We start from the raw sequence: 26,239 nt of genomic DNA on the forward strand, positions 1-26,239 counted from the left end.
CGCTTCAATTGCTCATACCTCTAAATCTCCTGACATTTCCTCCGATAGCGCAGTGTTCCATATCAATTTCTCGCAATGAATAATAAATCGGTATTACACTCCAAACAGCTATCAGCACGCGCTAAACCCAAATGGTGAGTGTGCTCCGTGTGCTGGCCAATGGCTCGGGGAACCTTTGTTGCTCTTGGCGCATTTTGCGGGACCTTTGTTAGTTGGAGAAGGGCCTTTTTGTTGGAGATGCAACAGGGCATCAAGCAGCGGAATGGAATAACGTGTGTATCTGTAGATAAGCCTAAATGGAGATCTGATGTTGGACCGAGGGCCCGGTCTTGTACAACTGAACAGCGTCATGGATATTAACAATACACCATAGTAGTACAGTGATTAATTTACTGGACACTGCACTCTGTAAGTGAAACGGCCTCTCATTTACAGCGCATCGCCTCCCCCGCATTCACTACAGCGCCTGTATTCCGCTGTCGAGTGCCGAGCTCAGGATTGCCAAGGCCAAAGGGACCACTGCTTGCATTTCTGGGATGATCTACCCTTGCCCTGTGCTATCTTGGCCCCCATACTCGCACTGCAGGAATCACCTGGTGTTCCCAAGCCAACATACAAAATGGACTTTTGTCTAGCTTGACATGACGACTATACCTAATTCTACATATCATTCGACCCACTGCGTAACCAACAACCGAGTACCAACAGACGATAGCAAGATCCACGATCGTGATGCTATCTCAGGAAGAAATGCCTACCCTATTGCCACTGAATTAATCTGTAATGTTTGATACTGTTGCATGCACCGTCTTTCATCCCAGTAAATCATCGGCCTCGCCATTGTCGATCAGTGTGCCTGGAAAGAATTCTGGAAGATTGAAAATGGTGGCTGATCGGCTTGGCCACAGATACCAAGACCGTTATACCCGTAGCCAAGAATGCGGCGACATGCACAATCCGATGCCCAGAATTTTTGACATTCATGGATAACCTCAACACCAACTCGGTCGCGACGTTATCAATCGCTCGCCACGCGAGCATCTATTTTCGTGTTCCAGGCGGATGCGGATCGGAATCCCTGCATTTTTTTGTGCTCCACGTCAGATCGCGACAAGATTACAGCTCGATACCGATTTATTAGTGAGGTCTTAGTAATATCTATCACTTCAATCGAATTTGGACATATCTCGCGATTTTGAAGACATGTTTGAAGTCATACTAGCAATTATTGCGCTGGGGATGATGTTGAGAGCGCGAGCAATTCTTTTCGTGGCCTGTCGCGTTGTAATCGAATGTATTATTTGTATCAAAAGGTGCCATTGAACGCCGAAAATATCGAGTGCACAATGCCTGCACGATTGCCACTTGGCACTCAACACCACCAAATAAACATGCTGGTCACCCTAGTAAGTAGCATCAACCGTCAATTCAAGGTTAAAACCTCTATTTTCCTGTTTCTCTCCGGCGCCAGGCTACTTCACATGCTAATGCAACCTCCCAACCACCAAAATCAACCAGGAAACCTTCCAAACCACCTAGATAAACCCTTCCCCATATCAATTGGCCACTATCAAACAAGCATACCACTCAGCTCCGACCCAAGAGTTAGGAAAAGTGCCCCAATCCGGGTTTTCGCCGGGGTCATCCTGACTTACCCCAGCCTGTCAAAGGTTCCTGGGGGGTCTAGGGAGCTTCCACTTCGGGACACACACTGCGCTTCCCCGTGAATATCGCCCCCACAATCGGGATAGATTACATATGCACAGGAGGCGTGAGGTCGGTTGGTACGATATTCGGTTGGTTACCAGAGGGTGATCCTTCAGGCGGGTCGTGGCGGGTTTTGAAAATGGTGTTTTGGGCCTTGATAAACCGATATCTGCTATGCTGATTTTGGAATGAGATGTTTGGAGTGACCGCGTGATGAGGGGATTGCCACAGAAGTTCCAGGAGAAGTCGGTATACGAGGGGTAGAGATGTTGTTGTTTGATAATGGATTGCGGCACAGGCGACTATCAAGGTCCTTTTTGAGAGACCTGCCCCAAAGCGTAACTTGTCAGCCTCACTAGTTCAGTCATCGGACAACCTCGTGCAGTATCTTGTCAGAAACATCGATCGAATATGGTTTACACGATATCTGGAGAAACTTCACTTCGACGTTTGTCTATGGCCCGGATAAGCTACCTGATAACGTGAACAAATAATGATGCAGGTGTGAACAAACCATCGCGAACAACCATGATATGCGACGCTTATCAAATCGACGACAAGATAAGAAATCGGCTGCAAATCATGTCGCTAGAAACAGATATTGTGGTTGAGTTGACAACCCATTGTCTACCCATGAGCTAATGTTCTGATGACTGAACTCAAAGGAATATTGGACAACTCAAGACATGATACGAATTGAAGCCTGTTCGCAATCCCAGAGAAACCTGTACGTAAGATGGAAATTATCGAACGTTCTGATAACCTCACTCAAACTCAGATCTGCCTTTCCGCCGACGTCGTCCCCGAACTAACCTCATGGCTCAGTGATCCCAAGACCTGAGAACACAACATCTTTACAACGCTCTAGATACTCTTTCGCATCCGTCTCCGTGTGCCAAGCATCATTATACGCAGCACTCAAACACAGCTCTCCCTGGAACGTACCAAGAAACAAACCCAACCCATTTCCTAGTTCCTCACCCGTCACCCACGGGTCTTTCGCTTCGAACGCCCCCGCCTCCGGTGCCACGATAGCGTCAGTACGCCCCATACTCGAGATCGATACGGACGGATGAGCATTTGGTTCCGGCACATGCAGGGGACGAGGGCCAGAGGGTAGAGATGGGGTAGCTTGGGAGAACATCGTCGGAGCGAGGACGTAGAATTCATCGTCTTGTTTGACTGTGAGATAGAAGTCTTTGACGGTTTCAAGAATCGAAAGGAACTCCTTCTTGCGAGTTTGTGCGTCTGGCTTTATAGAAGCTGGGTGGAGATCCATGTCAACGACAAGACTTTGGCCAGAGACAGAATGGTAGACAGTCGCCGGATGTCGAGCCGTGTTGTATGGCTCTTGACAACTTGAGCGCTCGTTGCGTAGGATGTAGTTGATGTACCGAACTCTCTTGGTCGTGATAGGTTTATTCTGAAGGTCTCGCACGACCATAGCAGCTGCAGCATGGAAGACATGTGTTGGCGTAGCTCCAGCCATCTTGCACGCCTTCAGTAGCTGTTGCGTTTCCTCTCTGGTGAGAGTGAGTGCCAAGCGCTGGTGTCGACCCGGAAGTAAATCGCCCTGTCGATAAGGAAGCGCAAGAATGTCCACGCTGGGATCGGAAGCGGCAGCGGCTTTTTGAGCAGCCATCTGCTTAAGTCTATCCAGTTGAGCCTGATCCGGGGTTTCGGGAATTTGAGCGGCAACTCGGTAGGACGGACTCAGGTTTGAAGTCTCACTGCCATCGAGGGCTGGGGGTTCATAGGCATTGCCCTTCTCGTAAGCGTCTGAGGCGAGGGATATGAAGTTGTTGAGCATCATGAGAGTTCCAATGCCGTCGATGACATCGTGAGGAGAGCGGAAGACAAGGTCTCGGCGAATGGTCATCGAACCATCAGCTCTTTGCTCAGCAGGAAGATGTAAATCAAACATGGTCGGGAGGCTTGGAGCAGGCGGATCTGAGTTAGCCCACTGATTACCAGTCTGTCCGTTGGAGATACGGACAAGAGTCCTCTCCAGCCAGGCGTCCTTATCTGCTTCTCCCTGCAGCTCTCTATAAGTCTTGACCCACTCTCCCGACTCAACGTCCTGAGTAACTTGAGATGCAAGTGTAGGGTGAGCGTATCTGAGTGCAAGCCATGCTTTGCTCAAAGCTTTGTCAACTTCAAGCTCAGCGTCATCTTGCGACAAGCCTCTGGTGTTCTTGATGGAGAGTGAAACATGTCCTGTTATTCCAAAGAACATGCGACCGCTTCCTTCGTAGAGAACAACCATCGTCGAGTAGAATTGTTCGATTTCGTCGATATGGCGTTGCCATACTCCAGGCTTGACTTGGTGCCAGTTGTAGTTCCGAGTCGTAGTCATTTTGTTCGCTAAAACGAGGTGATGCCTAATAATCCTTTGCTGTTGAACCGGTATTTAGATAAACAAGCTACTTAGAAATTTCAGTGACCGCAAACCACAATGGTATATGTAGCCCCCTCAAGGTTAACGTCCCGTTCATCTGTCGGGGTCACGGGCCGTCTTCCGAGCTGCTTATCTCAACACTCACTGGTCCATCTGGTAAACCAAGGCAAAACTCTGGTTAAACGATTTAGTGATCCGAGAGTTGTGATGTGAGACGCATATGCCGCTTTCATGAAGCCAATAAGCTGACATCTTGTTAAAAGACCTCGGGTGTTGGTGGGGTCCTGATTACAAAGATACAACAAGTGGACCATCGATATTGCCAAATACGGATATTGAATGGAAAACACGCTATCCAAGCTAGGTATTAGAAACAGCGCGCTTGTCTAAACTGAGAAATCTAACCAGCGTTTTTATATCAAATGATATGCAGAATCAAACCACTCCCATGCGGCCAAGAGAATAGTTTTCTTGGTGTACACTCCTTCCTCTTCTCCCAAGAAGTCAAGCACGGAGTAACTCTCAGGGCCTGGTGATAGGCTCAGGACGCAAGCAAGGAAAGATGAGGTTTCTCAAAGCAAGCTTGATCATCTTATTTCCCAACCTCTTACCCCTCTCCGCATACTCCTTCGAATCATTGACGTGCGGAAACGGCACATCAGGAACTTCCTTTCCCAGAAACTGACACAACGGCTCCCAGCCATCTGAAAGCTTGAAGTCCAAAAGCTGCTCCTTTGGTACGGTATCTCTGATGTACTTATTATGCCTGACATATGCTGGCTTGAGGTATTCGATCACGTCGTTGGGAGAAGGAGCTCTCGTCCAGCCCTGATGAAGCTTGTTGCATGGTCTTGGACTCAAAAATCCCGAAAGATCACCAATCTTGGCTCCAAGCTTTCGTCGGATGGGACTTGTAGAGCTCTTGACAACGGCGTGCATGCTGGGAAACCACTTCTCGATATCGCGCTCGACAAGAATGACTTTGGCATCGGGATAAGCTGGGATCAGCGACTCAGCGAAGAAAGAAGCGACATCCGATACGGCATCGTATTCTCCGAACACTTCATCCCATTCAGCGCGGGAGAATGGTTTGCCGCGGTATGTTGGAATATTGATAAACGTCGCGTCGCACGCTCTGTCGAAAATGGGCCATTGCCATTGAAGTTCCTCAAGCTCAGCAGCTTCCCAGCCATGGTGCACGTTGGGATATCCAAGAATTTGCAGCGCTTTCATAAGTGACGCTGAACCAGTGCGGGGGGCGCCAAGGCATAGAATTGGCGGAGGTCGAGGCGTCGCTTTCGGCGAAGTCGTCGACTCCTTGTCCTTCTCGCTCTGCGACGACGAGTCGACGGTCTTTTCTTGGTTAACCATGTTCAGTTGTATACTGCAAAAGAATGAGTAGAGAAAGCTGACAGAGGGGGAAAGTGGCCAGCTCATCTCTTTATTAAATCCTGCGTAACGCTAATTTCCCCGATGCTCGTCTGAGACACGGAAATCTTACGCCCAGACGGACGGCATGGATGATCATTAATTCCGCCCAATTGCCATGTCAGACATGGCGCCAATGTCGATTCTCATACGCTGACGGGTAAGCACTTGTTCTAGCGGGCGTACATCAAGCCCCATCGTATTCGTAGATGAGAAGGATCTGCGGCAGAAAGAACCCCTGGTAAGCAAAGAAAAAGGTTATTCGGGATCCCGAGGGCCTGTAAGCTGACGCGACATCCGATGCTACAGTGGTGTTAATGGCAGGCATTTGGATCCGCACTGAACATGGTAAATATAATAGTTTGTTAGAGCATTCTTCGGCGTGAACATGTCGAACACGACGAAAGCAGTCTCTTTGTTGCAGGTGTTCGGCTACCGACGAAATATCCCGACTGACCCTGGTAAGTGATCTCGGAACTGTCGGCATATACCCAGGATTCTGTGTAACCTTAAATCTATGTTTGCAACAACTACCGAGCTTTCGATTGAGTGGGCGAAAACTTCAATGGCTCGGCTTCTTGTCCACACGCGGCCATTGAACGGATATGGAGCTTTGTTGTCACGGATATACTAAATTTGTTAATGAACCGGCAAATATATTAATGGATAGAGATCATACTTCGCTTTCTGGGGGAGCCTCGTCGGGAGTGGTTGTCCAGCGCTCTTGTTCTGTGAAATGAATGGCTCGCTGTTCTGGGGGGCTTTGTCGAGCCGCAAGTCACCGGGCTTCCCAAATGTGACCTCTGGCAATGGCACATACTCGCTGTGCAAAGAAGAGACTGAACCTGCACTTTGTGCATTTCCCGGCTTGATTCGACCAGTACCGCGTAAGGCCGATATTTGGAGCTTTGAGAACTTCCTCTTTTCAACCCCTTCAAATGAGTGATCTGGAACGTAGTCTCTGATACGGTGAAGCAGATGAATCGTCAAAGTTACCTGAGCGCATGAGAGAACCTGTGCTTCAGCTTGTCTCTTGCAGTTTCTTACAAGAGCCTTCAGATGTACTATGTCTACCGCCAAAGGAGTACACATGGCCGACGTAATTGTGCTTTTCGAAATTAGTTGTGTCTTCGCCCGGTGGTCCACCTATAAAAAACTGGATTGTGTAGGACAGGCCGTCTAGGGCGTATCGGTCATACACCACGTTGATGATGTAATCTTTCCATAATCCATTCTGGTGCTGACTAGGTCGTAGGCCGTCGGGAGTGTTACTGGACGTTTCCATCGATTCAATGAGATGCCCTGTACCAGGGTAGATCGTGTTGATATGTGATCGAAGCTCTCGTTGAAACTCCCCGATATAAATCTGCCATACTTTCGTATCGTTCTTTCAGCTACCTCGGCTAGGTCATCATACTGATAGTTCAACTCTGTCCAATCCCGGCACGCCTGTGCAGTCCAGACTTCCTTTTCAGGATCGTTTTCCTTGTGAAACGGTTCAAGAGGATCTGTCTCTTTGTCGTCGGTGACACTAGAAGCTGTCGCGCCAGCCGTATCAGAATCGCCAGATTGTCCATTATCAAACCATAACTTTGGGTTGAGGCATTGCCATATAGCCAACAAGAGGTCTATTTGCCTGCTTTGTGTCAGTCAAGTTGCACAGCCAGGCTAAGTTGAATACAGACACGTGATGAAGCCAAAAGATGGGGTCAAACGCTGCTACTGGCACGTCGCTCATGTGTCCCATGCCAGTGGCATAGTCACTTCCTCCTGTCAAGTTCTTGCGCTCAAGTCAGCTAAATCCACGAGACTCGTCTGCCATCTTACGTGAATGTTGTTGTGGATATACTCCAGAGATATGTATACTGTATTTGGACATCCTTTGCCTTCAGCTATCCACTTCGTCGAAGCAAACTGTCCCCAGTTCGAGTTATAGCCCTCGGAGAACATACGATTGACTGCATCTGAAAGACTCCCAGGATTACATGCATAGTCTTTGGAATGTTGCTCCATTATACTCCACCTGGGCTTGCCATAGGCCTATTCTCGTGAACTCTTGCAAGGCTGGCGTTAGCTTTCCAGCAGTTATTAACCCCTTCAAGGCCCGTGCAGTAGTTCACGGGATCCTTCTCTTCTTTTTCTCCCTTGAATATTCCATATCGACTGATTGCAGATGTCTTGCTCCACTAGGCGCAAGTCAGTAAGCGATAAACTGGAGCTTCCGCTGGTAGACTCACTGGAGCCTAATCACACTCCTTTGTTAATAGAAGCTCATCGTGAACTATTGGGTTGTCTTGAATATTCCATTTAGTTTTGACTTCTGGCATGCTGCCAAAGGGCAACGGCTTCCCTGTCTTTGGATCCTTTTCTGGATTCTCGAAACTCAGCAGCGGATTGGGATAGAGACCGCTTCGAGGAAATTGGTTCTTCATTGTAGCAGGCGGATAGATCCGAACGGCAACTTGAGTAAGAACTGGGGGGCAAACCAAGTCTTCATCATACCTTTGCCGCCTAGCCCAGTCCCAGTATGGCATTCGCCAGGTCCTTGCTACTTTGTACCACTCGTCTGCCTCGGAGATTGGTAGCTCGTGCTTGCTCACACATTCATGAATTATAAGCTTCATGTTCTCCCAAATGCGTTGCTACTTGTGTTAGAGATGAAACCAAAGTGTTGAACCAATCGTAACTCAAAGAGGAGCATGTATGGCCTATGCCAGGCCGGGAAATTTAGACTGTTATGATTACAATATCCCCCGAAAGGTTGGTCGCCAGCCTTTTTGGTCTTCTTGTAGGGCGCATGTCTGGGCTCAGGCGCTCCATCCTAGGCAGCCTCTGGATATCCATGCTAACCAAAGTTTAGTAAACCACCAGCAATATGGAGAGCTATAGATTACTTACGACTCCGGCAATCTGGAAGTAGGAGAGCTTATCATCGACGGGCATAGACTTGAAGCGTTCCAAGCCTAGCACGAATAGCGTCCACTGTTTCCTCTCTTTTGGGTCGTCTGAGTTGGCAAGGGACGATATCTCCTTACGGACTGACAGGCCCTTCACGTAGGGAATCTCTTCAGGGAATCTCATGGCCTCTGGTGGCCGAGGAAGACCTTTGATGCTGTATGTTCCATCTTCCGGAGGAATTGCTTCACCCATAATGGTGGAGTTGGGTCTATTAACACCTGATATGAGGAAATCCGGCAGAAGATGGTAGAAAACTGGGCTGCTAGTGCAGAAGGCTTCTTATACCTCGAAAGTGTCTACAGTCTCACAAATGCTTTTATCTGCAATTATAACGCAAAATGAAACTCTCGTAGATAACTACAGAAACCAAACCCAGATCTGCCGGCTAGGACCTACAAGTGATCAGAGATGTGAAGCCCGATAACGCGGCTCACAAACCTCAGAGGTCAAAGCTCAACCATTCTTGGAATTGAATGCCTCACAGTCCCCATCTTTTGGTAGCTTCACATGCATTAGACTTCGTCCCTCGTCTTGAAGCATCCGAAGCAAAGGACTCCTTTGTAGACGAGTGCTCCAATCACCAAGATGGTCTCTAAAATATCAGCACTCAGAATCTCGCGTATTATAACTTCTAGAAGAGCTTATCTTATCTAAAAACTTGACTTTGGGTTATTATGCTTAGCCTTAAGTATCTTTCCTTGGCGCACTTTGGAATTGCTAAAATGGATAAGTAAGACTCTAAGTGATTTAATGGGCTAGTGCTATGGCGTTCTAGACCGCAGTAGACTGACATAGCAGCCCGAATTGAATAATAACGTGGAAAATGGAGCTAGTACCTGCACTATTGGCGCAGCTGAGGCTGCTTTTTGTCAATAGTGCCAAGCCTCAAAAAAGAAAACAGCCCCTTTGTTAAATAATTAAAAATTTCATATATCCCTGATTTCTTCATCGTTCCTTCCTCTTTGTTATTCCTTCGCTTAGTCTAACCCTTGTCACTCTTTTTCACTGCGAAAATGCGTTTCGCTGCTTTTCTCTGTTTGGGCCTCGGCGCCAATATCGCAATCGCAAGTGTATGCAAGCCTCGAAGTCGAACATTGACTGACTCCAGTAAGTAAATTTTTCTGATACAGCATCAAGTTCTTTACTGATTCATATTCAGGCAGTGTATCTACCGAGCCTGTGTCTGCATCCTCAACGGAGTCCGATGCTGTCTCTACTACAAGTACAAATATCGTAACAACGACTACAACCTCCGTCGAATTGTCTATCAGTGCCACATCTACAGGCGATGATAAAACTTCTACCGAGGCCACAGAGTCAGGAAGCGCTAGCGTTGAGCTCTCAGCTTCCACTGCTACAGAGACCACTACAGCTGCAATCTCTACTACAACTGCCGAGACTACTGCAACCGCTGAGACCACGACATCTGCTGAAGCATCCACGACGTACATGACTACCACCACTGAAGACACATTTGTGCCAATTCCCACCTTCGATCTTAAGGCTCTCGGCTCAGCAGTCGACGGCCAATGGCTGCGAGGAGATCCAGTTCAATATAGTTACATCGGATGGTACACGCCGTCTCCCCCAATTCTGACTTTCTCCATCGACGCCGGCACCAACTATGTACGAGAGATAAACACCGGGAAATACTTGTGTGTTTCATTCGGAGGCGATGGTTTCCCTCCCGCCAATATGCTCTGCGACCCTATTAACCCCCTGGCTGGATTAGTACCCCTCACATGCGAACAAACTCGCGACCGAAAGCTCAAGTGCTCTGCACCAGCTGGTGAATGCCACATGGACGAGATGTCAGGTGATTCCGTTTGCTATTCGATTCCTGGTACCTGGGATAAGTTCTACATGATACCTGATAGGCTGGTCAACTCTCCTGCTCTTGTCATGGCATCGGATAGCAATCCTCCCACGATTGGCGGTTTGGAAGCCATCGAGCTTCAACTCTTTCCCCATGCGGATTAGTTTCTGTCGCCTCTAGCTAGCATCAAATCTACACTTCTCTTCAACTTATGTATAAAAGTTGTATTATATCCAACTTTCTAATTTAAATAATTCTTGACTGTATTAATTTCGCCGCTCGCTCATGCTAGTTAATTGATGTTGCGCTGTACATCATCTTCTTAGTTGGTGTTATGTTTCAAAATTAAAGGATTCAGGTTAACTTTAGTAGAGATCCCAGAAGTGAGAAGCACAAGATATTGCACCTTGGCGCAGTATTATTACGTGGTATGAGAAGAATTCGACACACACGATAGACGAACCGCAGAGCGACTGAAGTTGAGCCAGAAGAAAATATAGAGAGAACGTAGCTACTAAAGCCATACGAATACGATATCTAACGAAAGCTCTAATATTTCCTATTAGGTGAGATATCAAGCCTAGGTCAATGCACAAGGTCGAGTTAGTTTTGGTGCATACCAGTATATGTTCAGCGCCTACTAGCAAATTCCAGCCAACCTCGTTTAAGCTTATACAGCCACATGTCTGCAAGCGTTTAGTATAATGGTATGATGTGAACGCTTTTGGAAGAATGTGGCGCAGGGGCTAAGTTCTCTGTGGTGGTATAAGTTCTCCGAGTATTTTCTCCGTAGAATCCAGACCTTATTACTAACGCAAGCATAACGCCTAGTGTTTCCAAGTCCTCTTTAGCAATTTTAAGGCTTGTCAGCTAACGCCAAACCCGACATTTCAGATATGCAAAGCAAATAGTTTCAGAGATGTCGGTGAACAAAATACGCTACCAAAAGTCCAGCATTCTAGATAAATAAAGTCTATTCTTCCTAATTCAGTTACTTTTGTGCCGCAACAGCATTCATAACATTGACAACACTACACTAGCAGATAAGATGAGATTACAAAGTTTTCTTCCTCAGCTACTTCCATGGTTCCTTCTCGCAGAGGCAGCACCTGCACAAAATACTCTCCAACAGACATGCGCAGGCTTGAAGAACTTGTCAACCTGCAAGTTCGAGTTTTCTGTGCCTTATGGTGTCAATGTTACCATGAAGACAGTCCCTGATAAAAAGGTACCCATCTCGACCATCTTAACAGCCAAGGGCTCGCTGATTGTCTGGCTTTAGTACGACGAATGCAAGTCCAAGGAGAAATACAAGAAGCCTTGTCCTACTCCAACAAAACCGAAGCTCATGTGTGATGCATGGAGATGTGTTCCAGGTAGGGTTCTTCCCCTAACCAGTAGACATACCCACTGACGCTGAGGAGGATGGATTGATACGACCAAGCAAGTCATTACAGGCTTGGAAGTTCTCACCAAAAAGGTCAACCTCTGCGATACTGTGCGAAAGATCTTGGGTCAGCCCCAAGGCGACAACTTCATTCAGGCCTCCGACGCAATCTGCCAATGTTTTCCCCGTATTGGTAAATTAAGTGCAACATCAGGCTTCAAGTCGTTCGAGAAGGGAGTTTTGTCGCCCGCAGATTCAAAGGATGTTGACCAAGTTGTGGAGGTCCAAAAAGTAAGCTCTCCTAAGTTCAATATCTGGATATTTATTAATCAGCATTTGCTGGTAGTGTATGAATGAGTCGGGCTTCCAGACAGCTGATGACCGGGACAAAGCCAAAAAGACACTCCAGTCCAAGGCAAAGCAGAAAGTGCTTATCATCGAGGGGCCTGAGGTATGTTCAGTTTACATCAGCTTCCCCGTTATTCCATCGCTCTAACAGGCTTTCAGATCAACGAAGACAGCTATTCTAAGCTTATGGCTATAAGCAAATCCTGTAAGCCAGGGTCCTCTTGTACCGGCATGCAGATTCAAGAGACCATTCAAGATCTTTTCACCCCATACATGGCCGAGATTGCCCGGCAGTTCCGAAAGGGGCTCTTCGTTCCGTGGGTTCCCTTTCTCCAAAACCTACTGCTTATCTCCAACGACTTTAATCTGGCGTCTCAAAAGCTCGGGTCGCCTTTCCTCGGCTTCAAATCCAGATTTGAATATGCCACCCAAACCTCTTGTGTTGAGCTCGGCAGCTGTGATGGACCTGCTGTGTCCTCCTTTTTCAAGCAAGGTAGGCTTACGAGAGTTCACTTAGCACTCACAGCAACTAACAGTATCTTACAGTAGGCGATATAGTGAATAACACTCAGCTTATTTATTACATGAGTGTTCCGGAAACATCGAAGAACCTACTTACAACATACATTAAGGAGGCACAGGATGCTAACAAAACCGCCGAAGAACTCCCAGAGGAGTCTGAAAGTGCTGATCTGTTCAGAGGAGGCGAAATTCAAACTGTTCAAGATCTTTTCAAGTTCGTACCCACCGTCGACCGCACATTCCTCCTTCAAAGGAAAATAGGGTGGATAGTTGACTTTTACGCGGGCTATTCGGCCGAAAACCGAGATTTTGTTACCTCGACATTCAAATCATTGGTGAATGTGAGCGATTCAAGTTCCGACGCTATAGAAAAAGAACTCAACATCAAGGAACGTCCCGAAAACGATGACTTGCTGCAGCAGATAATCATGATGAAGACTGTCATGAAGAGGGATATTTATGAACATCTTTCTGCTATGAAGCAAGCTTTTGAGCGGTACGATGACCAAATCGCCAAGTCATCGTTTGGTCCTGGCAAGTCTGGCGTTGTCATGGAGCCGAGTGCCATTGGCTACCAGCGATGGACCAAGATTCCGAAGATGGCCATGCCGTGCTCGAAGCAAGTCACCAAGACCTTCAATAAGTCGGGGTTCACTAAGACCTTTTCGTTCACGGAGTATTTCAAGTGTATGGTTGACGGCGCAACTGCATATTACCCGAAGCTTCAGATTCCTTACATTCGGTTGACGTTGTAGGTATTGGTAACTAAGACAGCCCAGACATGGGTCGTCGCGGCAGCTGAAAGGTAAGCTGCATGCAGAACCCGCCATAAATATTTCAAGATTAGCAGGACGTGTAATGTTCAAATATTTGCTTCACGATCGTATGAAAACACTTGAGCTTCAAAGAGTTTCCGGCATTATTATGAGACCTCATTTTTTCCACACGGTTTGATGCTCATGCAATCAACTAATGGTGTAAAATGACTTCAACCGGCCAATTGAGAAGGTCCTCCCACGGTGAACCTTTGACCTTTTCCACGATGGCAGAGATCAAAGTTTCTGCCCAGTTCTCAAAGAACCAATACTCCGTTTCGCCCCAGTACAGTAGAATATCGTAGTACGCTAGAATGACAAGGGCCAACGGGTGTCCCGACACAGCCAGATCCAAGAAATCTCGAGACACAGACATGGGCCACGAGAAGATGACCCTCAGCTCTGGCGGTGATACTTTGTACAAATTTGAAAACGCGTCATTGACGCAATCAGTGATGGATACGACGGCGGAAGTCAGCACAGCTCTGGACTGATCTTCCATCGAGTCTAACGATATCCGCCGTGCAAGCTCGGGCAATCTTGCATGAAGACCGCGAAGAAGGTAGCTATTGACATGCTGATGCGGAGTCTCGCAGAAAAGCTCTTTCAGAGGACCGTTTCTGAGATCCGCGGCTCCTGGTGAATGAAGAACGGCCTCCATGCCGTTGACGAGAGAAAAGATCTCCATCAGACTCTGAACAGGTTGGGAGCACCCATGACTTCGAAAGTCGTCGCAGTTTGGAAATGCCGCGAATTTGTTGACTACTATAAACGTGGTGCTGGCGTATAGAGCGTGGCAGTTCGATGAGGTGACTGGTTCGGATAATGCTTCTCTGAGTCCACGTAGAGAAGCATTCTGATGTTTTGATGCTTGTAGGAGGTAGAATTGTCTCTTTTCTGGGTGGAGGTGAGCGAGGTGATAGCCTGAGAAAGCCAATATTTGTCGAAGAAACCAAGGATATCCTAAAGCGACTTGGGGTACTGATTGCTGAAAGGTCGGGATCGTTCTGTCGTTGAAGACCATGGTTCTGTACGTGACGGTAGTGTAGTGAAGCATGAGCTCGGCGGTGGAAATCCAGCAGTCAGGTTCATCAAGAGGACTTGAGAGTAAAGAGCTGGATAATAGAGATGCTGGACTGCCAGCTGGGAGGCTGCGGCTGGGTGTTTGGAGAGAGCGATTGGTTAGAGGTTTTTGTTCTTGGTAGTCATCCGATTTGACAAGCTCCAAGCTACACCGAACTCTATGTCTAACACACGCAGAGCAAGGGACCTCTTCGTCACACTATTACTCAGTTAGACAGGTGTCACTAGTCATGGCAGCCGACTCTAATCGCATACCTTGACTCGCCGCTTCTTGCAACGTATGCATCCATTTCGGGACTTTTTGTACCCCACGCGAGTGGATTTGACCTGATCCGTTTCCCCGTCCATTGAAAAGACGACCTTGAAACGCACAAGGCAGTAAAGGAACAGTGAAGCGTTGATTCTGGAAGAAGTGGGATCTCGCACTCGTTCCGAGTGGAATTTGGAGAAAATTCGGTGGTTCTGGTGAACGAGGAGTTTGTTTGATTACCAGAGGAAATCGGATAGTTTATCTGCCCGATCCCGAGCTTATGACGAACGCGAACGCGAAGCCGAGGTAAGACTGTCCAATAGAAGTTCATAAAGTGGAAGGATAACCGGGGGGTGTTAAATGCTGACAGGGAGCGCAATTATTGGCAATTTATTGTTTCTATTTTAACTTCACACGCGACAACACGATAATGTTTATGTGAAGCACTCATATATTCACAACTGCCTTAACTTCTATATACACAAGAAATATGTTCACTGAATTTGATCCCTTTCCACCAGCTTAGCTCCCTTAGTAAAGCGACCGGCGTCGAAAGTCCATGGGAACACGAGCAGCGCGACGGTGACGAAGACCTCGCTTGCACTTTGATCCAGGAGTAGGAACGGGGGTGGGAGCAGAGCTGATAGGCTCAGGGACAGTAGAGTTGCTACCGCCGACCTTGAGAGCGGCAATCTTCTCGGCAGCGTGCTCAGCGGCGACCATGATGATGGCCTGAGTGTTACCGGTGGGAAGATCAGGGTGCATGGAAGCATCGACGACGAAGAGGTTATCGGTGCCGTAGACCTTGGTGTTGAGATCAACGACAGCGCTACCGTTGGCCTTTCGACCGTCGTCAACGCCCATCTTGGCGCTGCCCATCCAGTGATCGCCGCTGATCATCTTGGTAGCTAGGATGTCATCGACGGTAGCACCAGGGGTAATGTAGGAAAGGGTAGAGTTGCTACCGCTGGTGAGGTCAAGCCAGTACTGAACAAAGTCAGCCATGGCCTTGCGATCCTCCTGGTCGATCAACCAGGGCTTGGTGTTGAGGACGGTGTTTCCACCAGCGGTGATACCAAGCTCGCCGACAGTGCTGGTACCGTGTGTCAAGAATGTGCGGACAGTGATGATGCCGTCGGCCATAGCACTAGCGGTACCCTGAAGGTAACGAACGCGACCATCGGCGCCCTTGGCAGAAGTCCAGAGGTGCATGCGCTGAGCAGCCTGGGTGATGGGGCCAGAGCCCTGGTAGTAAAGCTCCAAGTCAGACTTGACAGGCTCAGTAGCGATGTTGTTGAACTTGTAAGCGGTGAAGTTGCTCTTCGTCTTGAACTGAAGCATAACCTGAGCGTGGTCCTGAAGATGATGACCAACAGGGAGGTCAATGAAGTCAGAAGCAGCGGGGAGAGTCACACCAGTCTTGGAAGCACCCTGCTTGACGATAGCGAGAGCATCAGACTTGCCGATACCAGCGTTCCAGAGAAGACGAGGAGTCGACATGGCACCAGCAGCGAGGACGACCTTACCACCAGCCTTGACATTGATGATCTGCTTGCTACCATTGGCACCTTGGGTAAGAACACCAGTGATCTTGCTGCCGGATCGAATGGGCTGGATGACCTTTGTCTCAAGCTTGAGAGTAAAGTTGGGAAGGTTCTTGGCGAAGGGCATGTAAGTGCGAGCAGGACCAGCTCGCATGTTGTTCTTGATAGACCACGAAGGACGAGAGTACACAAGGTGCTTCTCGTTTGGCTCCTCAATAGAGTCAACCTCCTTCCAGCCCTTGGCGCTCAAGTATCCAGAGAGGATAGTATAGGTACGATCATCGTAGTACTTTCCATCGTCGGAGGGAGAAGTAGCACCAGGGTTGCGCTCGTAAAGACGATCAGCGGCCTTGGAGAGGTCAGACCAGCTCCAGCCCTTAGGCCAGCGCTGGAAATCGCGCTCAGGAGGATGGATGAAGTTGAGGCCATTGATGGAGCTGGATCCGCCGAGGAGACAGCCAGCGGTGGAAGCGGTGTCGCTGCAGAACTTGGTACCAGACATGCTGGTCATGCTGCTGCCGAGAGCGGGGATGTCGTAGGGAGTGAGGGTGTTGTTCCATGGGAGGGCCTGGGCAGCGTTACCGAGAGCGACGGTGTTAGCGGGGCCGCGCTCGATGAGAAGAACACTAGCACCAGACTCGGCGAGACGTTCGGCGGCGATGATACCAGCGGGGCCACCACCAACGACAATAACATCGTAGGTGACGTTAGAAGTAGTAGGAGGCAGAGTGGTGGAGTTTCCAGGGACGCCGGGTGTGCCAGTTCCAGGAGCAGGAGTAGTCTCCTTCGCCATATCAGCCCAGGTAGCAAACTTGGCAGAAGCAGCCTTCTTGATATCAAGACCGAACTGTCCAAAACCAGCACCGTGGTAGCTCAGAGCGCTCTCGGGATCAGAGGGGGTATCGACATCAATAGACGACCAGGCATATCCAACAACAGGAGACTCGCCAGTCAACGAAGTAGTCTTCTCAACAACACAACCCTCACAAAGGAAAGTATACGAGACGTGAGTGCTGTTGATAAAGGTACCATCAGGAATGGGCGTAGCCTTGACGGTAGTGTTGGTGTAAACATCAGGGTTAGCGTACGAGTTCGCCATACGAAAGCTCGTGACGATATCATCGCCATTTGGCCACGCGACGAAGAGCAGACCACCAACCATACCGCCTCTGAACGAAATACCACCCCAACCCTCCTTCTCACGAGGAAACACCATCTGAGCAATGAGATCTTTACCCAGAGTCTCAGGGACAGCGATACCAAGACTGTAGCCATCGTCGACGAAGCGCTGGAAGTCGATGCCCGTCTTGGGATCGGTGTAGGCGGAGGATCGAAGACCTTGGGCGGAGGCGAGACCCAGAAGGCCTGCCATGCTGGAGAGTGTGAAGCGCATGGTGAAGAATGAACGGATGTGTTTAAAGAATCAAGAGAGTGAGGATAGACCACCAGGGTCTAGTTGAAAGAATGGAATATACCGCGAGCGGTAGAAAAGAGAAAACACCGTACTGGCGGTGGGAAAGAAAGAAAGGCAGCGACAAAGAGCGTAGCTTGAACACAATCACTTCACAGCGAACATTGTGATACTATATATCTTTTACATCCCGATGATCAGCGGATCCAATGCAATACGCCTTAATGTCCGATAAACAGGAACATACGTACACCAACCGGGAAAATTCCCTCCAAAAGCAAGGAACATCTACAAGGGTACTGGCACCTCAGACCCTTTGTGTTACAAAACCTGCGAGTGAAGTTATCCATCAACGTTCATTCCTTCCGTGGATCTAGACAATCCCTGTAAAACCAAGCGCGCCAACGGAAAAGGATGGTGGTCGGTGGGTTTGTTTCAAATATCGAGGCTGCTATTGGCGGGGTATTTAATCTTTGCGAAAAGTGCTCGTTTCGTTTCATGGAGGTTTATTAAGGGGTCTGGGCGGAAGAGGCTCTTTCATGCTTGTGATGATTGAAATGGTAGGGATTTTATTGGATGGGATTGGTGAGCGTGTTTGGGATTGATTGTGATGGAAGCTGGCGAACGGTGATGATAAACCAGTTTTCGGGTCTTGTCAGCTCTTATTGAACCCAGAACTACGGCACCTTCTCATGTTTAGCATCTCATTTAAAGCAAAACTTTATCATGCAAATCTCGGCTTTATCTCTCTCGAATGCCTTCCAATGGTAAATACTGTCCTCTATCCTGTGTAATCAATTTGAAGGATAGATTCGGTGTCCCCATGGAGTCTCCATCACCATTAGCGACGTGGGTCGAGTGTAGACGAAAACAAGCTTTCTAGAACCGGAAGCTATCTCCTGATCATGACGGCCCCGTTGATAACGAGCTCGGACAAATCTGACGGTACAGTGGGCTGCTCGCGGTACCTGAAACCATTGTCGATCGTTGCCTTCTTATCACTTATCACCAGTATCATGACGATAAGGAAGGTATGACGCGGTTGTCATGATTCCTTATCGATAGCAGACTGTTCAAGAAAGTGAACGACTCTAGGGTGAACTCGTACTGGCAAAATGGTATAAGGAGCCATACCATTTTACAGTGGAAACCAGCAATTTTTTCTTCAGCTTTCTCGCTGCTTATTTACATCATATGTGTTAGAAACGGATTTTTTTTCATTATTTTGTTTAAAAAAGCTTGAGATCTCTTAGTCCGGTTCACCGCTCAGACTTCCACAAATTTGTCGAGGGTATTGTCTCTCGTGTCCCAGCTATCACAAGTTCGTAGTCCATCTTTATTGAAGTCTGTGAAACCTCAATACCCATCAATGTCCATATGAGTGCAAAACCAATAAGCTAGGTATTAACCCAACGATGTGCAAGGAGACCATGACGTCGCCATTCAACACAACTTCCTTCTGTCCGGTTCATCTCACCGCTTTACCAAGAACCTAAAGTGTCCTGCATTTTCCATGACACTTTCCTATAGAAAGCAGCCTTACTTGAAAGCCGAGGTCCCAATTAGCATCGTACTGTCACCTTCCAAGCTTAAATCTCCCCCAATGTCCTCATGATCAAAAGGGAAATGATATGCCACTATCCCCGCGTTCGGTCCCCATTCCCCCGAGACACCTTATCCTACCCTTCCGTACCTCAACGAATGATTTTAAACTTTGACACTAAAAATCGCTGAAACAATGCCGAGATCACCGAGTGCACCGCTCTTCGTGGCATCAATCCCAAACAAAATGGCATCTTTTCTAATAGCGGAACTTTAATACCTCGATTCCATCAATCGGCTTACTCGACCTGCATTACAAGTGCCGGCCCAATCCTGGCGGCTGTCTGGGGTCGATATGTTTTCTGAATGGTGGGAAAAGGCTTCATATCCCTGTTTCATCAGGCTTGGCACAGACGGAGAGCCGCCAGAATAGGTAAACGCGGAGTCTAGATCGCGAACCTTGTTTTGAAAAACGAATGATCAGCTGGATTGTCAGTTTGGGGGTTTAATTGATGCAATTCCATGGCTTGAAGTAGATATATACGGCTCTGGGCACTTCTTGGGTTTCATCATCCTCTCATCAGTGTGTTTTATCTGAAAATCAAGTCATCATGAAGCTGTCTCTTTCGCTTGCGGCGCTCGCCGCTGGAGCTTTCCAGGTCGTGTCTGGCCAGACAGTGTACTTTGCTGGTAAGGGGATTAATAAGCGATGGTCTCGGAATAGACGCTGATCAGATGAAAAGGTGACTCCACCATGGCAAAGAATGGAGCCAACGACGGTGTAACCGACGGCTGGGGTAACTACATCGGCAAATATCTCACGGTCACAGCCGTCAACAAAGCCATTGGCGGCCGCTCAGCCCGCTCCTACACAAACGAGGGCCGCTTCACCGAGATCGTGAACCTCGTCAAGAAAGGCGACATCGTCGTCATTGAATTCGGCCACAACGACGGCGGTTCCCCCGAAAAGAACGACAACAACCGTTCCGACTGTCCCGGCGCCGGCACAGAAGTCTGCATCTCTGACAAGACGGGCGAGAAGGTGTACACATTCGTATTCTACGTCTCACAAGCCGCCAAAGCCCTCGTCGCCAAGGGCGCTACTGTGATTCTCAGCTCCCAGACTCCCAACAACCAATGGGAGACTGGAACGTTTGAGCCTGGTGCTCCTCGCTTCGTGGGATATGTTCCCACCGCTGCCAAGGCTTTGAACAGCCCTAGCGTTACTTACGTTGATCACTTTGCTGCTGTTACAAAGATGTACCAGAAGCTGGGTAATGCAAAGGTTAACTCTTTGTATCCTAAGGATCACACTCATACTAGTCCCGAGGCTGCTGACCTCATTGCCAAGGCTTTTGTTCAGGCTATTGATGAGGAGTTGAATGGAAAGACTAGCCTGAAGCCTTATATCAAGACTCCTGTTACCAAGGTGTACTAAGAGTTGAGTTTTTCGAGTGTCTGAAGTTGGATGATATGGGAAATTGTATAACTTTGTATATAATGGTCATGATCATGATACATAAAGACAGCGTATGAGATATTTGCTCAGTGACATAACTCTCGATCTTGACATTATTATCGTGAATCTTGTATTAAACCTTGGTTGCTCTCGATCGCGATAGACCAAACCTTCGTCATACTCTTCAGTTCCGGAGAACAACAGCCTCCTTAACGAATGATCCCTCAACTGCGACCTTGACCAAGAACCTTGCCACACTATTCGGCGTGGCACTATCAGACATACCCATTCCTTCACCAGCACTACCCAGCGTCTCAACATCCTTGTCCGTCTCCTTCCCAAATTCTAGCCTCACAGGTCTCACGAGAGTCCAGTCCATTTCCGTCGACCGAATTTCCTTATCCAGCAGATTGTGATCCTCCAGAGCATACTTGATGTTAGTCCATCCCATGAACGCTCTGCTCACCCACGGAAGCTTACTCCACGAGTCTCCAACACCTGCTGTTGACATGACGACAATGCGCTTGATGCCAGCATCTTTCAGAACTTCACATGCATTGTCGCACGAGTCTGCCAGAAAGCGAGGTGGTGAAACTTGAGCTGCGAAGGGACTGTCTGATTTTCGGACCGTGTTGAGAGTCATGATCGCCGCAGACGGTATCAAGCCTGGAGCAGCTGTAAGAGCACGGCGGATATCGTCTTTGGAGAGCGGTGAGCCGGTGACGACAGTGAGGCCAGGCTGAAAAGAAACTTTGCTGGCGTCACGTACAAGTGCTACAGCGGTGTGGTTTTGAGAAAGAAGTTTGGAGACGACGTATTTGCCTGTTCGGCCTGTTGCGCCTAGGAGGAGGAAATGCATGACTAAAGAAGGAGGGTTTGTGTGATGAGGATTGTGATATATTAGCGACAATTTGTAGAAGGATGATACCTTCGATGGATGTTGAATGACGAGAGGAAAGCTGAATGTAATGAGAAAAGTATTCATGGTTTAATCACTTGTTTATATACTTGGACTTGCATGTTGGGCTGAACAGCGGAGTCAGCCTCTCATTGGTCGGTTCGGTCAGCATGCTTCTCTGGGATGAGCCGCATCTTACACACAGATCCAACTCGCGTCTCGGGCTTACAAATTCGTGTCGGACTTAGCAACAGAATATCGCGATATTTAATGACTCATTCGTTTATTGAGGTTGTTTTGCTAAGCTACTATCAATTCCCCGACGCATATCATAGTCCTTCAGTCGTTCGTTGACGAGATTCGCCAACTCTTGCAGTTGCTTGCTATCCTCCCTGAGCCTGGCATCAAGATCTGGGGTAGTTTCTAAAGTCCCAAGAAGAATGATTTTCAGTATTAAATACAAGATGCGCAGAAAGGTGTCAGAGATTGACTCGGGCTCTCCTGGTAGTGTCTCCTTTTGAAGAGTTTCAAGAGTACCGAGCCATGAGTCCAAGCCATCAAGCAAGCTCCGTCTTTCAGAAAGAAGTGAATGAGTTTCTTCCTCTGAATGGGTCTTTGTAACCCTTTCAAGAAGCGCAATAGTTGACGTCGCGACTTTCGTTAGTTCCGCTCGCATATTCGGTGCCAGTTTCCGATCATGAGTCTCAGTAGGTGGCGTCATTATGCTCGAAGATCCTGAGGGTTGTTGTTCTGTGAACTTGCAAGGTGCAGCGAACAACTTTATAATAAAGATGTCCAAGGAAGGCAGACCAGTATGACGTGCTGGCATTAGACCATCGGTAGTCAGATACGGTCTGGCGCGGTACTCGTGCAGGATACTCAGTCCACGAATTATATGGAGTCCCATGGCCGAGAAGTTACCCCGGACTTGCTCAACGCTGATCAAAACTTGGCAACAAAGGAGTGCGGACTTCAAGCTGTCGGGGCTGGGGTACGCGAGATTTGATGCAAGACTCGTCAAAGCCTTGCTATACTGTTGCAGGCCGAAGTTGTAGCTCAATCTCTGCTGCTCGTCGGTCTCAAATCCGTCTCCTGCTTTCTTTGACTCGAGATTTCCACGAAGGGCCCTGAGAGACAGCAGAGCATGGCGTATTGAATCGTTAGTCAAGCTAGCTTCGAGGACTTGCTCTGCTTCCTCATTGCAGCTCAGCTCAACGTCGAATATCGTCTTAGTCGAGAAATAACGATTGAGGTCGCCCGTACTCAGTGGAGGTTCTCCCACAACGTTATTATGCCTTGAAGCTGCAGCATCTGGCTTGCCGATCGGCTGCGGCGTGCTGGGAACCTGACTGGAGTAGGGTCTAAAGACAGACTCATAACCGTCGCATTTCCGACCAGTCCTGACACACTTCTCACAGAAGGGCTTAGTTTCGTCGCACTTGATCTTTCTGATTCTATTTTCGGTAAGTATGAGCCTTGCAAGCATGAGATGGTGGAGTCTTGACTGACCGGCATGTTGCGCAGCCCGTCTTCACCTTGGTTCGGCCTCGGGACGCTGGTTTTGGAGCATTCATGGCGCAAATCGTGATGTAGCTGAAGACTTGCGAGGTTTGAAAGAGAAAGAATGCCGAACAGACGAATGAACAGCTAAAGAGGTGACTTGTTCGAAGGATCGAGTCGCTTCGCACTAGTGATCGATCCAAGGTCAGGGTGGAAGGTCAGCGCTAACGGTATTGGGAACCAATAGCGAACAAGCCAATCGCTGTTGAGCAACTGCTCACTGAGCCAACTCGACTTCATTTGGTAGTAGACCAGGATCCACTCACGAGATCACTTTCGTAGGCGCCTCATGCCTAGCTGGAATTGATTAAAACGTTACCAGTTACGCAAGGCCAGAGAATGTAATGGAGCAAGTTGGTTCATAGAATACCGAGGTCATCGTCATCGATGGTGAGGCTCTCGAATAGTCGGGACATACAAACTTAACTTCGGTTTATGAACATGAGACTAAGGGCGGATCATTCTATTCACAGCTATGATTCTATCATACGAATTCGTTGATACCATGCTAAACCCTTATGATTCCTACCCACAGCAGACCGCGATGTCACTCAAAAGACTGTGCCTGCGTCCAAAAGATTCCCAAGTCTCTGACTCATCCCCCCGCTGGCCCATCACTCTCTGATGTCCAAAGTAGTCGTCCATGAAGGTAATTTACTGGCGGAAATGCTCTTCAGCCTCCGCCAAGGGAAGCTCCTTAACCTCCACAGCCCCGGTGATACAAGTCGCCTTGATAGACTCCTCAAATTTAGTGCGGTCGACATTCCCATAAGACTGGACCCAGTCGTTGACAGTGGGAAAATCTGTGCCGCATCAAAGTTGTGCCCAATACATTTGAAGGCCAGTGGAGTGTCAGGGTCAGCTGGGCTAGCGGTAATTGGTTCACCGATATCATTAATTGAGTTGCGATTATAGATCAGCCAGACAGGATGCCCAGGCGCAACGGCATCGATGACAAGGACATACTCAGTGGGCTCCAAGGATGAGGTAGAAGTCTTGTCCTTACGTCGTTCCATCACCTGTCCAACAGTAAAGACCAGGGTAGGAAGAGAGTCTCCGGTTCCATGAAGGGCAGAAGCCTTGAGGAAAAGGGGTACCGGATGAAAGTCGCTGTCAATTGGTTGTTCATGGGCCCAGAACGTCAGGATATGGTGCCACGTTATAAGTGGCCTCATCATTGATGAGCAGATCAAAATAACCGATGTTGTTAACGACCAAGTCGAGATCAAGATGGCAGACAGCTCTGACACTTACAAAGTCCGTGGTGGCGAGCTTCTCAAGCCACGACTTGGGTGACTGACGAGGGGTGGTGTCGACTCTAGATGTCTTGTTCAAGAACGGAACCAAGCTGTTACCGCGCTTCGTTTCTTCCTCGAGTCTCTGCATGTAGACTGATGGGGGAACTGGAGTAACGAGATCAGCACGGTTCGGCGGCATATCGGGGAAAAGTTCTTACACTCGAAAGGACTACCAACAACCGCCATGATCTCGGCGAAGCGAGCTTCAGAAATCTTGTTGTTCTCCATTATATCGGTCACCGCTTGCAATAGAGTTTGGGAGGACGGTGTCGACAACTTCGATGACAACGATGAGAGTATTTACCCGATAGATACTCTACAAGTTAGTAGTGTCCTCCGATATTACTGTCTTTATAGAAGTCCATACCGAGATTGCTGTGAGCCACTGAGTATGTAATGGATGTTGTTTATCAATTCAGACAGTCGGTTTGGGATCAAAGTCCAAGGCGCTGGGTTGTGTTTCGTAGTGTTTGAGGATGAGTTGTCTTTGATCCCTCTCAAAGACTGATGTGGTAGAATGGAGGGGAATCCTTTGATGATGGGATGAGGATGCAGAAGGAAGAAAGGAAGAATATCAAAGCAGAGAGGGAGAGGAGCAATTTACCATCTGGTTTGGCGCTAGTAGATTCCTCTTAATCACTGTCACTGGTTTCGGTGTTACGTCTGCTGGTGCAAGAGCTTGCCAGTGCCAAAACATTCCCTACCGCCTAGAAACAAAAGTGAGAAAACAATAGTCAGCGATACTGATTCATTCCACTCTTATTCTTCTGCTACGCACTGGGTATCGATGTTTACTTGTGATCTCGCACAAGCGTGATGGGTCAAGCGCAATGCCCGACCCCTTGTCCTTCCCCTGTACTTGATATTCAAGCGGCGATATCACCAAGATGAAGAGTCTGTAAGATCATTTATTGTTTTTGAATGCCAGTGTCGAGCGAAATTATTCTGTTAATTGATGTCCCAAAGCGTAAAAGCTCTCATTTGGGGTCAGGCGCGCGATGCAAGCATCAGCCGTCAAAGTCTATCAACTCATGGTAGCACTCTCAAACACAGACCGCAGGCAGCATACAAAAGACTCTCATTGCTTCGGTTGCACGTCGGCTTTCCCAACATCTGAGATTTCTACCCAACGGCAACTATATGGCTATGTTCTCTCGCTAGCGTGAATAAAGGTATCTACTTGCTCTCCATACACAAGGTCAATTTGCACATCACAAAGAGAGAGGAGGGAACAAATATAAGAGTGCACAGAAGAGATTTGAAGCAAGCCTTACCCTCACAGAGCCTGATTATGTTCCCCTTTGAAATAGTCTTAAAGAAATGGATACCTGGGATGTAAAGACTGGGACACGATGTGATGTAGGAAGGCTACTCCAGTAAGAACGTGAAGGTAAATTTTTAGAACATTTCAAGTACAGCGCAATGCTTCTTCCTCTTCTTATGAATGAGCAAAAAAGAGTACTTGAAGCTATTTCCAAGTTGCAATTGGTGTGTTATATTAACAGATCTGAAAGAGAGTAGGAAGTGCTGTAGCTGCCAACGTACCTCTTCTTCTCGACTCCTTCTGGTCTCGCTGTCAGTACAGTTTGCAATCTTTATGAAAAAGAAAACCCCATTGCATCGCATCAGTGATTCCAGCCTTTGAAGTTCCCCGTGAAAAAGCGGAGGTTGAGGCCTGAGGGTCATCCTTGTGTACGGATGACGGCCACGGCATAAAGCCTCTGCAGAAGCTGAACTGTGTGGTGTTCCGGTGAGAGCGCCTCCCTGCACGCGCCACCAATATTCTGTGAACATCACTTACTGTGATTTGGTGAT

The 26,239-nt window shown here is 48.1% G+C and overlaps 11 protein-coding genes across 11 annotated transcripts; 3 read left to right on the forward strand and 8 right to left on the reverse strand.

The window, feature by feature from the left end:
* Nucleotides 1-2,205: 2,205 nt before the first annotated feature.
* On the reverse strand, nucleotides 2,206-4,231 carry FOBCDRAFT_222167 (uncharacterized protein). Its single transcript, XM_031178021.3, has one exon. The coding sequence runs from the start codon at nucleotides 4,061-4,063 to the stop codon at nucleotides 2,522-2,524; it is 1,542 nt and encodes a 513-aa protein (XP_031043908.2). The 5' UTR covers nucleotides 4,064-4,231; the 3' UTR covers nucleotides 2,206-2,521.
* Nucleotides 4,232-4,424: 193 nt separating this feature from the next.
* FOBCDRAFT_222168 (P-loop containing nucleoside triphosphate hydrolase protein) lies at nucleotides 4,425-5,907 on the reverse strand. Its single transcript, XM_031178019.3, has one exon. It carries the CDS (start codon nucleotides 5,540-5,542, stop codon nucleotides 4,628-4,630), a length of 915 nt encoding a protein of 304 aa, XP_031043906.3. The 5' UTR covers nucleotides 5,543-5,907; the 3' UTR covers nucleotides 4,425-4,627.
* Nucleotides 5,908-6,467: 560 nt separating this feature from the next.
* On the reverse strand, nucleotides 6,468-8,683 carry FOBCDRAFT_273330 (uncharacterized protein; the record flags this gene model as incomplete). The annotated part of the gene is made up of 8 exons (XM_059611481.1): nucleotides 6,468-6,529; nucleotides 6,581-6,884; nucleotides 6,932-7,169; nucleotides 7,219-7,313; nucleotides 7,361-7,573; nucleotides 7,627-7,719; nucleotides 7,816-8,175; nucleotides 8,432-8,683. The coding sequence occupies 8 exons, from the start codon at nucleotides 8,681-8,683 to the stop codon at nucleotides 6,468-6,470; spliced, it is 1,617 nt and encodes a 538-aa protein (XP_059467128.1).
* A 788-nt stretch (nucleotides 8,684-9,471) lies between these two features.
* FOBCDRAFT_260262 (uncharacterized protein) lies at nucleotides 9,472-10,471 on the forward strand (the record flags this gene model as incomplete). The annotated part of the gene is made up of 2 exons (XM_031178015.3): nucleotides 9,472-9,598; nucleotides 9,651-10,471. Exons 1-2 carry the CDS (start codon nucleotides 9,505-9,507, stop codon nucleotides 10,469-10,471), a joined length of 915 nt encoding a protein of 304 aa, XP_031043902.2. The 5' UTR covers nucleotides 9,472-9,504.
* Nucleotides 10,472-11,355: 884 nt separating this feature from the next.
* On the forward strand, nucleotides 11,356-13,319 carry FOBCDRAFT_318901 (uncharacterized protein; the record flags this gene model as incomplete). The annotated part of the gene is made up of 6 exons (XM_059612019.1): nucleotides 11,356-11,535; nucleotides 11,590-11,683; nucleotides 11,732-11,985; nucleotides 12,041-12,145; nucleotides 12,202-12,535; nucleotides 12,589-13,319. 6 exons carry the CDS (start codon nucleotides 11,356-11,358, stop codon nucleotides 13,317-13,319), a joined length of 1,698 nt encoding a protein of 565 aa, XP_059464772.1.
* A 214-nt stretch (nucleotides 13,320-13,533) lies between these two features.
* Nucleotides 13,534-14,944, reverse strand: FOBCDRAFT_250017 (uncharacterized protein; the record flags this gene model as incomplete). The annotated part of the gene is made up of 3 exons (XM_059610897.1): nucleotides 14,718-14,944; nucleotides 14,615-14,661; nucleotides 13,534-14,576 (listed from the first exon to the last, which is right to left on the reverse strand). Exons 1-3 carry the CDS (start codon nucleotides 14,750-14,752, stop codon nucleotides 13,534-13,536), a joined length of 1,125 nt encoding a protein of 374 aa, XP_059464773.1. The 5' UTR covers nucleotides 14,753-14,944.
* A 299-nt stretch (nucleotides 14,945-15,243) lies between these two features.
* FOBCDRAFT_292577 (uncharacterized protein) lies at nucleotides 15,244-17,649 on the reverse strand (the record flags this gene model as incomplete). Its single annotated transcript, XM_031178012.2, has 1 exon — nucleotides 15,244-17,649. One exon carries the CDS (start codon nucleotides 17,647-17,649, stop codon nucleotides 15,244-15,246), a length of 2,406 nt encoding a protein of 801 aa, XP_031043899.2.
* A 2,138-nt stretch (nucleotides 17,650-19,787) lies between these two features.
* On the forward strand, nucleotides 19,788-20,746 carry FOBCDRAFT_222172 (SGNH hydrolase-type esterase domain-containing protein). Its single transcript, XM_031178011.3, has 2 exons — nucleotides 19,788-19,899; nucleotides 19,953-20,746. Exons 1-2 carry the CDS (start codon nucleotides 19,821-19,823, stop codon nucleotides 20,645-20,647), a joined length of 774 nt encoding a protein of 257 aa, XP_031043898.1. The 5' UTR covers nucleotides 19,788-19,820; the 3' UTR covers nucleotides 20,648-20,746.
* Nucleotides 20,747-20,852: 106 nt separating this feature from the next.
* Nucleotides 20,853-21,527, reverse strand: FOBCDRAFT_200886 (uncharacterized protein; the record flags this gene model as incomplete). The annotated part of the gene is made up of 1 exon (XM_059608983.1): nucleotides 20,853-21,527. The coding sequence occupies one exon, from the start codon at nucleotides 21,525-21,527 to the stop codon at nucleotides 20,853-20,855; it is 675 nt and encodes a 224-aa protein (XP_059467129.1).
* A 305-nt stretch (nucleotides 21,528-21,832) lies between these two features.
* FOBCDRAFT_222173 (uncharacterized protein) lies at nucleotides 21,833-23,216 on the reverse strand. The gene is made up of 2 exons (XM_031178009.3): nucleotides 23,076-23,216; nucleotides 21,833-23,020 (listed from the first exon to the last, which is right to left on the reverse strand). Exons 1-2 carry the CDS (start codon nucleotides 23,138-23,140, stop codon nucleotides 21,850-21,852), a joined length of 1,236 nt encoding a protein of 411 aa, XP_031043896.3. The 5' UTR covers nucleotides 23,141-23,216; the 3' UTR covers nucleotides 21,833-21,849.
* Nucleotides 23,217-23,780: 564 nt separating this feature from the next.
* FOBCDRAFT_200888 (uncharacterized protein) lies at nucleotides 23,781-24,652 on the reverse strand (the record flags this gene model as incomplete). Its single annotated transcript, XM_059608984.1, has 4 exons — nucleotides 23,781-23,929; nucleotides 23,959-24,145; nucleotides 24,381-24,529; nucleotides 24,583-24,652. The coding sequence occupies 4 exons, from the start codon at nucleotides 24,650-24,652 to the stop codon at nucleotides 23,781-23,783; spliced, it is 555 nt and encodes a 184-aa protein (XP_059464774.1).
* Nucleotides 24,653-26,239: the final 1,587 nt, after the last annotated feature.

The sequence above is a fragment of the Fusarium oxysporum genome, chromosome IV, assembly GCF_013085055.1.
Source record: "Fusarium oxysporum Fo47 chromosome IV, complete sequence".
In the NCBI taxonomy this organism is placed as follows: domain Eukaryota; kingdom Fungi; phylum Ascomycota; class Sordariomycetes; order Hypocreales; family Nectriaceae; genus Fusarium; species Fusarium oxysporum.